This window comes from Hypanus sabinus, unplaced genomic scaffold (assembly GCF_030144855.1).
Source record: "Hypanus sabinus isolate sHypSab1 unplaced genomic scaffold, sHypSab1.hap1 scaffold_414, whole genome shotgun sequence".
Lineage (NCBI taxonomy): Eukaryota > Metazoa > Chordata > Chondrichthyes > Myliobatiformes > Dasyatidae > Hypanus > Hypanus sabinus.
The window spans coordinates 294,578-305,876 of NW_026781294.1; the positions used below are offsets into that span (position 1 = coordinate 294,578).

General features: G+C 40.4%; 1 protein-coding gene across 1 annotated transcript; it reads left to right on the plus strand.

Moving 5' to 3' along the window:
- The first annotated feature begins 3,468 nt into the window (after positions 1 to 3,468).
- Positions 3,469 to 11,074, plus strand: LOC132388808 (zinc finger protein 229-like). Its single transcript, XM_059961229.1, has 2 exons — positions 3,469 to 6,923; positions 8,965 to 11,074. The coding sequence occupies exon 1, from the start codon at positions 3,880 to 3,882 to the stop codon at positions 5,215 to 5,217; it is 1,338 nt and encodes a 445-aa protein (XP_059817212.1). The 5' UTR covers positions 3,469 to 3,879; the 3' UTR covers positions 5,218 to 6,923; positions 8,965 to 11,074.
- The last annotated feature ends 225 nt before the right edge of the window (positions 11,075 to 11,299 follow it).

Genomic DNA, 11,299 nt, shown 5'->3' on the forward strand with positions numbered 1-11,299 from the left:
GGGGGAGGGGTGATGTGATTAAAGTAAGTTGTAGTGGGAACGGTAACCAGAATGACAGAACAGATAGTGGAGAGGGTTAATTGAATTGAATTTATTGCATACATTCTGCATCTACATGAGTAGTAGAAATCTTCACATTACGTCTCTGTTGAAAATGTGTCATTTATAGTAATTTATAAAAAATAGTATGTAGATAGGGCAGTCAATATGACATAGAAATCAATTAATCAGTCTGATGGCCTGGTGGAAGATGTTCTTCCAGAGCCCGTTGGTCCTTTTGCTGTGGTACCGTTTCCTGGATGGTAGCAACAGGATCAGTTTGTGGTTGTGGTGAATTGAGTCCTCAATATCCTTTTATCACACCTGCCTCTGCAAATGTCCTGAATAGTGGGAAGTTCACATCTAGAGATGTGCTGGGCTGTGCGTACCCCTCTCTGTAGGTTCTTGCAATTAAGGAAAGTGCAGTTTACCAGGCAGTCATTCAGCCAGTCAGGATGCTCTCATTTGTGTTCCTGTAGAAACTCCTTAGGATTTGGGTCCCCATCCCAAACTTCAACCGTCTGAGGTGAAAGAGGTGCTGTTGTGTTTTTATCACAACACAGCTAGTAAATACAGACCATGTCAGATCCTTGGTGACCCTCTCAACCCCAGATCCATTGATGCCAATAGGGGTTAGCCTGTCCCCATTCCTTTTGTCATCCACAATTAGCTCCTTTGGGTTTGTGACAATGATAGAGAGGTTGTTTTCTTGACACCAGTCAGATGTTGTTCAGACCTCAGACAGAGTCAGCAATCAAATGGTTGAGCATGGTGCGATGAATGTGCTGAGCTGTGTATATCACAATGCAAGAAGCATCGTAGGAAGACCAGATGAGCTCAGGACAGGGAAATATGATATTGTAGCCATTACTGGGACTTGGTTACACCCAACAGTCTGAGATATTTAGAGCAACAAATTTGTAGAGAGATCGCAGCCCATGCCAAGAAACAAAGGTTGATTCAGTTGGTGATTTTAACTTCCCAGATATTGACTGGGATTCCCATACTGTGAAAGGACTAGATGGGGCAGAGTTTGTCAAATGTGCCCTTAATCTGGACGTAGAATTCCCGACGTAAATTGTGCAATAAGCTGTTAGGAAATGACCCAGGGCTGTTGACAGAAACTAGTGATCATAATGCCATGAAATTGAAAGTAAATATGGAAAAAGAGGTCTGGACCATGGGTTGAGATTCTAAACTGGGGAAAGGTCAATTTTGATGGTATCAGAAAGGATCTGACAAGTGTGGTTTGGGACAGGCTGTTTTCTGGCAAAGGAGTACTTGTAAGTGGGAGGCCTTCAGAAGTGAAATTTTGAGGGTGTGGAGTTTGTATGTGCCTGTCAAAATAAAAGTTGAAAGGTAACTGGTGCAGGGAACCTTGGTTCTCAAGAGATATTGAGGCCCCAGATATTTTGTTCCTCTAAATGCCTCAGACTGTTGGGTGCTGTCAAGACTCCTTAACGACTGACTCATTAATCAACATTCCAATTCCTGAGCTCATCTGACTTTTTTTTTGTCGTCTTCTGTTGGTTCCTAAAAGATTCCCAATAGTTTTTGCTCTTTTGTTTGCCCTCTGTTTGGCTTCTCATTTCAGCCCTGGTTGTGTCCTCCTGCCTTTCCAATGCTTCCACTTCTTTCATAAGTATCGATCACTCAACTCCCGAGTTTCTGCCAGAAACTCCAGCCATTGCTGTTCCATTGTCACTCCTACTTGTTTTCCCTTTGAAGCAAGTTAGACATCATGGAAACATGGAGAAGTTCAGCACAAAAACAGGCTATTTGGCCCATATAGTCAATGCCAAAAAAACATTTAAGCTGTCGAATGCATCTACCTGCACCGGGACCATCACCCTCCATACCCCTACCATCCAGGCTCCCATCCAAACTTCTTTTAAATGGTGAAACCGAGCTCACATTCATCACTTGTGCTGGCATCTCATTCCACACTCTCGCGACCATTTCAGTGAAGGGCTTTTCCACATGTTCCTGTTAAATTTTCACCTTCCCCACAGACCCACTACCTCTGGTTGTCATCCCACCCAACCTCAGTGGAAAGAGCTGCTGGCATTTAACCTATCGTTTTCCTCATAGTTTTGTAGACTTCTAATAAATCCTCAAAGCAATGTATAATTTCCTTGTTTATGTTTAGAGCCTTTTTTTTAGGTGGATAAGATGATGAGGGGCATTGATCGTGTGGATAGTCAGAGGTTTCTTTCCCAGGGCTGAAATGGCTAACACAAGGGGGCATAGTTTTAAGGTGCTTTGATACCGAGGGGATGTCGGGGGTAAGTTTTTTTTACAGAGTGTTTCAGTTCCTGTGGGACCAGGCAATGAGCACCGATGCGGCTCATTGGGAACAGGGAATAAAACCAATGGAGAGAGACAACTGAGCCAGATCACAGGTTGGAAATGGCAGAACTGCCCCTATGTTATAGATTCAGGAAGAGCATCAGAGAGTTTGATGGTCATTCCAGATACCAGCACTGTGCCCAGTTAGAAGATGATTCCTCTCTCCAACTTGGATTGAACTTTACTGTAACAGTGTGATGTCAGCTCACACCTTGCCAACTCAACTGATCTCATCTGAGATGTTGTTCCACACCCATTGATCGATTTTGTATATGTTTTTACAGGTTAAATATGACAAGGAATTTGTCTATGGGAATCTCGAACACAACACGCCAGTTTTGCTGTCTCTGTCCAGATATTTAAGAAGAGGAGCAAGGGATTCACTCGGTCATTTCAACTGAAGGTACATCAGCAAGTTCACACTGGACAAGGCCATTCACCTGTTGTAAGTGTGAGAAGGGATCCAGTCAGTTATCCCACTTGTGGACACACCAGTCAGGTCACACTGGGCAGAGGCTGGTCATTTGCTGAATTTGTGGGGAATGGTTCACTCGATCATCTAACCGAATGGCACACCAGCATGTTCACACTGGAGAAATGCCGTTCACCTGCTCAGACTGTAGGAAGGGATTCACAAAATCATCTCAACTACTGAGACACCAGTCAGTTCACACTGGGCTGAGGCTGGTCATTTGCTGAATTTGTGGGGAATGATTCACTCGATCATCTAACCAAATGGCACACCAGCAAGTTCACACTGGCGAGCGGCCGTTCACCTGCTCAGACTGTGGGAAGGCATTCACTATATCATCTCACCTACTGAGACACCAGCAAGTTCACACTGGCGAATGGCCGTTCACCTGCTCAGACTGTGGGAAGGGATTCACTTGCTCATCTAACCTGAAGGAACATCAGAGAATTCACACTGGAGAGAGGCCATTCACCTGCTCAGACTGTGGGAAGGGATTCAATTCTTTGTCCCAACTGAAGGTACATCAGCGAGTTCACAGTGGAGAGAGGCCATTCACCTGCTCAGACTGTGGGAAGGGATTCACTTCTTCGTCCCATCTGAAGGTACATCAGCGAGTTCACACTGGAGAGAGGCTGTTCGCTTGCTCAGACTGTGGGAAGGGATTCACTTCTTCGTCCCAACTGAAGGTACATCAGCGAGTTCACACTGGGGAGAGGCCGTTCACCTGCTCAGAATGTGGGAAGGGATTCACTCAGTCATCTAAACTGAAGGTACATCAGAGAGTTCACACCGGGGACTGGCCGTTCACCTGCTCAGACTGTGGGAGGGGATTCACTTCTTCGTCCCAACTGAAGGTACATCAGCGAGTTCACACTGGGGAGAGGCCGTTCACCTGCTCGGACTGTGGGAAGGGATTCACTTACTCGTCCCAACTGAAGGTACATCAGCGAGTTCACAGTGGAGACAGGCCATTCACCTGCTCAGTCTGTGGGAAGGGATTCACTCGGTCATCCACCCTAATGGCACACCAGCGGGTTCACAAAGGGGAGCAGCCGTTCACCTGCTCAGAATGTGGGAAGGGATTCACTTGCTCATCTAAACTGAATGAACATCAGCGAGTTCACACTGGAGAGAGGCCATTCACCTGCTCAGACTGTGGGAAGGGATTCAGTAAATCATCTGACCTACTGAGCCACCAGACAGTTCACACTGGCGAGCGGCCGTTCACCTGCTCAGACTGTGGGAAGGGATTCACTTGCTCATCTGAACTGAAGGTTCATCACCGAGCTCACACTGGGGAGAGGCCGTTCACCTGCTCAGACTGTGGGAAGGGATTCACTCGACCATCCCACCTACAGTTGCACAGGTCTGTTCACACTGGGGAGTGGCCGTTTACCTGCTCAGTCTGTGGGAAGGGATTCACTTGCTCATCTAAACTGAAGGAACACCAGAGAGTTCACACTGGAGAGAGGCCATTCACCTGCTCAGACTGTGGGAAGGGATTCACTTCTTTGCCCCAACTGAAGATACATCAGCGAGTTCACACTGGAGAGAGGCCATTCACCTGCTCAGTGTGTGGGAAGGGATTCACTAAATCATCCTACCTACTGATCCACCAGTCAGTTCACAATGGCGAGTGGCCGTTCACCTGCTCAGACTGTGGGAAGGGATTCACTCAGTCATCTAAACTGAAGGAACATCAGAGAGTTCACACCGGGGAGTGGCCATTCACCTGCTCTGAATGTGGGAAGGGATTCATTAAATCATCCCACCTACAGTTGCACAGGTCTGTTCACACCGGGGAGAGGCCGTTCACCTGCTCAGACTGTGGGAAGGGATTCACTTGCTCATCTAAACTGAAGATACATCAGCGTGTTCACACCGGGGAGAGGCCATTCACCTGCTCAGTGTGTGGGAAGGGGTTCACTTGGTCATCTGAACTGAAGGTACATCGGCGAGTTCACACTGGGGAGAGGCCGTTCACCTGCTCAGACTGTGGGAAGGGATTCACTAAATCATCTCACGTACTGAGACACCAGTCACTTCACAGTGGCGAGCGGCCGTTCACCTGCTCAGACTGTGGGAAAGGATTCACTTCTTCGTCCCAACTGAAGGTACATCAGCGAGTTCACACTGGAGAGAGGCCATTCACCTGCTCAGACTGTGGGAAGGGATTCACTTGCTCATCTAAACTGAAGGAACATCAGAGAGTTCACACTGGGGAGAGGCCGTTCACGTGCTCAGAGTGTGGGAAGGGATTCACTAAATCATCTAACCTCCTGAGCCACCAGTCAGTTCACACTGGCGAGCGGCCTGCTCAGACTGTGGGAAGGGATTCAGTTGCTCATCCCAACTGAAGTTACATCAGCGAGTTCACACTGGGAGAGGCCGTTCACCTGCTCAGTGTGTGGGAAGGGATTCACTAAATCATCTAACCTCCTGAGCCACCAGTCAGTTCACACTGGCGAGCGGCCTGCTCAGACTGTGGGAAGGGATTCAGTTGCTCATCCCAACTGAAGGTACATCAACGAGTTCACACTGGGAGAGGCCGTTCACCTGCTCAGTGTGTGGGAAGGTATTGACTCAGTCATCTCATCTACAGACACACAGGCGAGTTCACACAGGAGAGAGGCCGATCAGCTGCTGAGACTTTGGGAAGTAATTCTATCAGCAAAATCAACCAAATGTGCATCATTGAGTTCACAGTGGGGAGAGGCCGTTCACCTGCTGTGAATGTGGGGAGCGATTCACTCAGGTCATTTAACCTTATGTAACTCTTGCTTCAACTAGCAACTTAATATAGGGGGTGATAGCCCCTGAGCTTGGCCAACCCTAAGAAATCTCGTTTGTGTGAATGCTGCATGATGTGTCCCCTGTTACAAATCAGTACCCCAAAAATAACAAATGGTACACAATATGCGATTAAACAATTGAGCTATTTAATTCTTACTTTGACTATGGGATTAGTAAAGGAAACAAATAAAGGTAAAAGGGCCCTTTCTCTCCATTTGTGTCTTCTCATCTCTCCCTGGCAAAAGACCGTGAAAATCTACCTTCCAGACTCACAGGAAAGGACAATATCTCTATCATTGGATAGCTAGGCACTCCAAAACCCTGTTATTTCTAGTCATAAGCTAAACATTGCTGCTGCAGAGAAATCATTAGCTCAGCAGTGAAATATAACACAGACACCATTACATTAGCAGTGAAATCTCACAGCCTGTTACATTTGTGACACACTACCGGCTTCACACAGCGGAAAAAGTTTCAATAAGTTGCATGCTGGATATTTGTCCATCACTGTTGCTAAAGCTATTTTGAGAGTGACTATCAGTGCTGAACTCTGCAATTATTGCTGCTGCTCACCGCATTCAGTTCTGGGCACAGGAGGAGTTTCTTCTACTGCATATTCACCTTTAATGGGACTGGAGTTTAATATTGACGGGGGTGGAGTGTGGCCAGTAAAGAAGTGGAGCTTTGAGGCTTTGGCTCAAGTAGTTTTGGCAGATGGATTGTGCAATCAAGTCAATCAAGATGTGAATAGCTCCTGGAGGCTGCGCCTGTCTGTGAATGGAGTAACATCAATTTCTGAGCTGCTCCTAGTTTTGTCCCTTTCCCCCTAGTTTAAACCGAATTTAATATCTTGAGTTGCTGATTCTTGAAGGGGAACAATGTGTCTTTGAGGAGTGGGAAGTACTTGTCTGAACCTAGTGATAAAGGCAACGGGAAAAGAAAGATGCAACAGGAAGGATCTGATGAAATGCCATTGTGGGCTGAAGATATGGCTTTGAAACAGTTCATTTAAAGACTAACTTAAAAAGAATAGTAATGAAATGATGTCATTTCTGGGAAAACTTAAGGATCTGGAAGCTCAAGTCACTACACACAAAGAGGAATTGAAGATAATTAAGCAAAAATTGCTTGAAAGTAAAATGAAGTAAAACTCGTTTGGAAAGATATCTAAATAAGATTATAGACCTCGAAACTAGGTCTTGCCGAAGGAATATACAAATTGTTGGGCTGCAGGAAGGAGTTGAAAATGGAGATTTAACTGCTTACATTGGTAAGCTTTCTCATACCCTTATTTCCTTCTATATTATCACAGCCGCCTACTATAGAAAGAGCAGACAGAACTTTTACTTTGAGATCTCAAGATCCAGATAAAGCAAGGGCTTTTCTGGTTTGTTTTCATTATTTTAAGATTAAAGGTCAAATAATGTGACAGGCAAGAAAACAAGAGTTTTTAGATTTGAGACATCTGAGCTTGGTTTTTATGAAGATTATTCAAAGGAGGTAATGGAACAAAGATCAAAATTTGCTCTGGTAATGAAACAGGCATATGATAAGAAATTGTTTCCTTCCTTGCGTCACCCAACAAGAATTAAAGTTTTTCCTCCTGATTCTCCTCCTCGTACATTTTGTGATCAGAAAGTTGCACTGGCGTTTGTTTAAACTATATCTGCTGCGACTGCCGATTAAACTGTCTGGCATATTATCTGCATAATAGCATTTTGGAAAGAAGATTTATGAAGACTACTTGGACATTTCATTGAGAGACTATTAAAACAAGATTAGGGGACGTTTATTATTGCATATCATTGTTTTTTTGGTAAGAGGATTGATGGTTCAAGTATGACTGTTTAAATGGTTATTTGGACATTCGACGGAGGAAAAGAACATAAAAGGACTTGTTCCTTTAACCTAATATCTGGTTTGATTTTTTTCGTGTTTTTTTCTTAATTAAATAACTGGCAGTTTTTCCTTCTAATGGGGCAATTTCCTTCTCTTATATATACTTAGCGGAGGTTTCAATTACTTGCATAATATTATTAGTTTTCAAGATTGTGTTGATCTGTTATTAAACACATTGGTTTCTCTAGGTAATATGTTTTAGATTTTAATAACTGCTTATTTTTTAAATTCTTTTCAACATATTAATATGTTTTTTATATAATGAATATTATTGCATCTTATAACTGAATTTAAAGCCTTTTTAGGGGATTTAATGTTAAGTTTAAGAAGGAGCTGTTTTTTTCTTTTTAAGAGATAACAATTTTTTGGTTTCCTCTTTGTTTAAAAAAAGACTAAATATAAACATGGGATAGTTTGTAGATGCTGGAATGTAAACATTTTCCTTTGTTGAGACTGTCATTCAAAGGGATAGAGAACCTTTTTTAATCTTTTTTTTTCAGACAGACAGAGCAGTCTTGGTTGCGTTTTCTATCATAGGGTGCCTCATTTTTCTGGGCTGTGGAGGGAGTGGGATGGGGTTAGAATTAGGGTTTTTGTCCCATTGGGTGGTTCCGGAGCATGTGTGTTTTCTGTGTAGTTGTACTGTCCATCGCTACCATTTTTGATCATCCCTTATTGGTATGTGCTCGGCACATGTGTAAAGTAGAATAAAATTATAGTTTGGAATCTAAACTCATTAATGTAATACGCTGGAATGTATGTGGTTGGAATCATCCTATCAAATGAAAAAAGACTTTTAAAATCATCAATCGATTTCAACCTGGTACAATTTTTTGCCTAGGAGACGCATATAAAGGCGGGAGATCAAAATAGTTTTTTTAGATCGTGGAAGAGTTTGCAATTTCACTCCACTTCTCAAAGTAAAACTAAGGGAGTGTCTATTTTTATTAAATCCAATATTTTGTTCATTCAAGAGGACATTAAGTCAGATTTTTTTGTCGATTTTTAATTGTTAAAGGAGTAATTTGTAACAGAAAAGCTGTTTTGGCCAATTTGTATGGTCCTAACTTAGATGATCTTTTTTCTAAAAAATGTATTTGCTTTACTGCCTCATTTAAATGAATATATGTTAATAATGGGCGGGGATTTTAACAGTTGTTTAAATCCTTTGACAAGAGCTGAACCAACCAGCAACTTCCAAATCACTCCGCATTACTTATTAATTCCTTTTTGACCGATTTTTGGATTGATTGAATTATGCAGATATTTACAGCCTGATGACAGAGAATATTCTTTTTTGTCACATATTTATAGAAAATATTCAAGGATCGATTATATTACAGTTGACCCTTACTTCTTGCCTACTGTTAAGAATTGTGAATATGACACTCTCGCTGTTTCTGCTCATGCAGCTTTCAGTTAGTCTTTCAAATTCGAAGATGCCATCCTTGCCCACCCACCTTGGCACCTGTCTCAGACATCATTGCAGAATTCAGACTTTGTTTGCTTCATTGAGAAACAGGTAAAATATTTTTTTTCTTTTTGATGTTTTAGGGGGTACATCTAAATTAATCATATGGGATACATTTAGAGCATTTTAAGGTGGTCAGATCATTTCTTATTCTAACCTGAAAAAAACAGACTAAATTAGAATTAGATATGATTACAAAACAAGTTAAAGTCCGATAATACTTATGCAATTTCCCGTAATATTGACTTATTTAAACAAAGGATGAAACTTAAATCACAATATAATTTATTATTAACTCATCCTATTGAAGGCTATTTGCTTAAGCTAAAAAGTCAATATTATATGTTTGAGATAAAAATAATAAACTGCATGTCAATTAAAAACGGCCAGAGCCAAAAGGCAAATTTTGAAAATCAGTAAGGAAGTTGGTACCCTTGCTTGGGAATATGAAGACATTAATAAGATTTTTATACTGAACTTTATAAATCTAAATTTCCAGTCGATTCTTCTAAAATGATTTTTTTTTACGAAATATTGTTTTTCCTCGAATTTCTGTTAAGAATCAAATATCTCTTGATGCCCAAATTACCAAAGCCAAAATTCATAAAGCTATTTTTTCAATGCCATCTGGTAAGGCCCCTGGACTTGATTCGTATCCTGTAGAATTTTATTAAAAAATTGGAAAATTGCTCTCTCCGTATATGTAGGAAATGTTTAAGGACTCTTTTGTGAAAGGTGATTTACACTTTGTTTTTTATGACACTTCTATTGCTTTAATTCTTAGAAAGGATAAAGGTCCTTCTGATTGTGCCTCATATAGACCTATTTCATTATTGAATGTTGACGCTCAGATCCTGTCAAAGATAATGGCCAATTGGTTGGAAACTTTTAGGGTAAAGTTATTTTTAAAGATCAAACAGGGATAAACGGCCGTTATTCCTTTTCAAATGTTTGGAGATTATTTAACATTAGATACCCATCTTCTGTTAAAACTCAGTAATGTGTCATCTCTTTCGATGCTGAAAAAGCATTCAATCGAGTTGCATGGAAATATTTATTTAATGTTTTCGAGAAATTTGGTTTTGGTGTTAATTTAAATAATTGGATTAGAATGATATATAAAACTCCTATTGCCTCTGTTATTACTAATAATTGTAGATCTCTTTTTTCAGCTTTCACGGAGGACAAGACAAGGTTGTCTATTAAGTCCTTTGTTATTTAATTTAAAATTAGAATCCCTTGGTATCACTCTTCGTGAAGCTAAAGATATTCATGGGATTCTTGTGAAGGAGATTTCTGTTTACGCTGACGATTTTCTGGTTTATGTATCTAATCCAGAGGAATCTCCCTGCCTTGCTGAATTTATTTCATGAATTTGGAGATTTTTCAGGATATAAAATAAATTTTAATAAAAATGAACTATTTCCTTAATGAATCTGTTTCTGAATATGATAATACTCCTTTCAACATTATGGATTTTTTTAGATATTTATGTGTTATAATCCCTAAAAAAAAATAAGGATCTTTACAAAGCTAATTTTGTTCCCTGAGTAGATTCTATGAAGTATTTATTTAGTGGATGGAACCCACTTACATTTTCACTTGTTGGTCACATCCTTATAGTCAAAATGCTGATTTTACCAAAATTTTAATATTTTCTGAATATCCCTGTTTTTTTGATGATGTGTTTTTGATCGGATTGATTCTATTATCTCATCTTTTATATGAAATGATAACAGAACAAGAATTAGTAAATGTTACTTACAAAAATTGAAAAAGGATGGAGGTCTTACTTGGCCTAATTTAAGAATGTATTACTGGGCTGTTAATGTGCATTGTATGTCCTTTTGGTTACACTGGGTTGATAAGAATGAACGGCCAATTTGGGTTGATCTGGAATTGAAAGCTGTGAAACTGTTTTATTTAACCTCGGTATTGGGAGCTGCTTTACAATTGGCTAAAGTTGCTAATTTAAATTTATACCCTCTGATTAAGTATTCTTTACAAATTTGTCTCCAGTTCTGTAATTTTTTAATCTAAAAAAATTATACTTTACAGTTTAATTTATTATAATTTTTTAAAGCATTCTTTGAGTGATCCAATTTTTTTACTTTGGAAAATAAAGGTATTAATTCTTTTTTGGATCTATTTAAAGAAGATAGACTGATGCCTTTTGAACAATTAGTTGATAAATGTTCTGTTTCGTACTCACACTTTTTACAATAACTTCAAGTTAGACATTTCTTACAAAAACATTTAACTAATTTTCCTTACAT

What these genes read in the sequence shown, in the direction of transcription:
- LOC132388808 (XM_059961229.1), top strand. Translation starts at nt 3,880, where the DNA reads ATGGCACACCAGCGGGTTCACAAAGGGGAGCAGCCGTTCACCTGCTCA.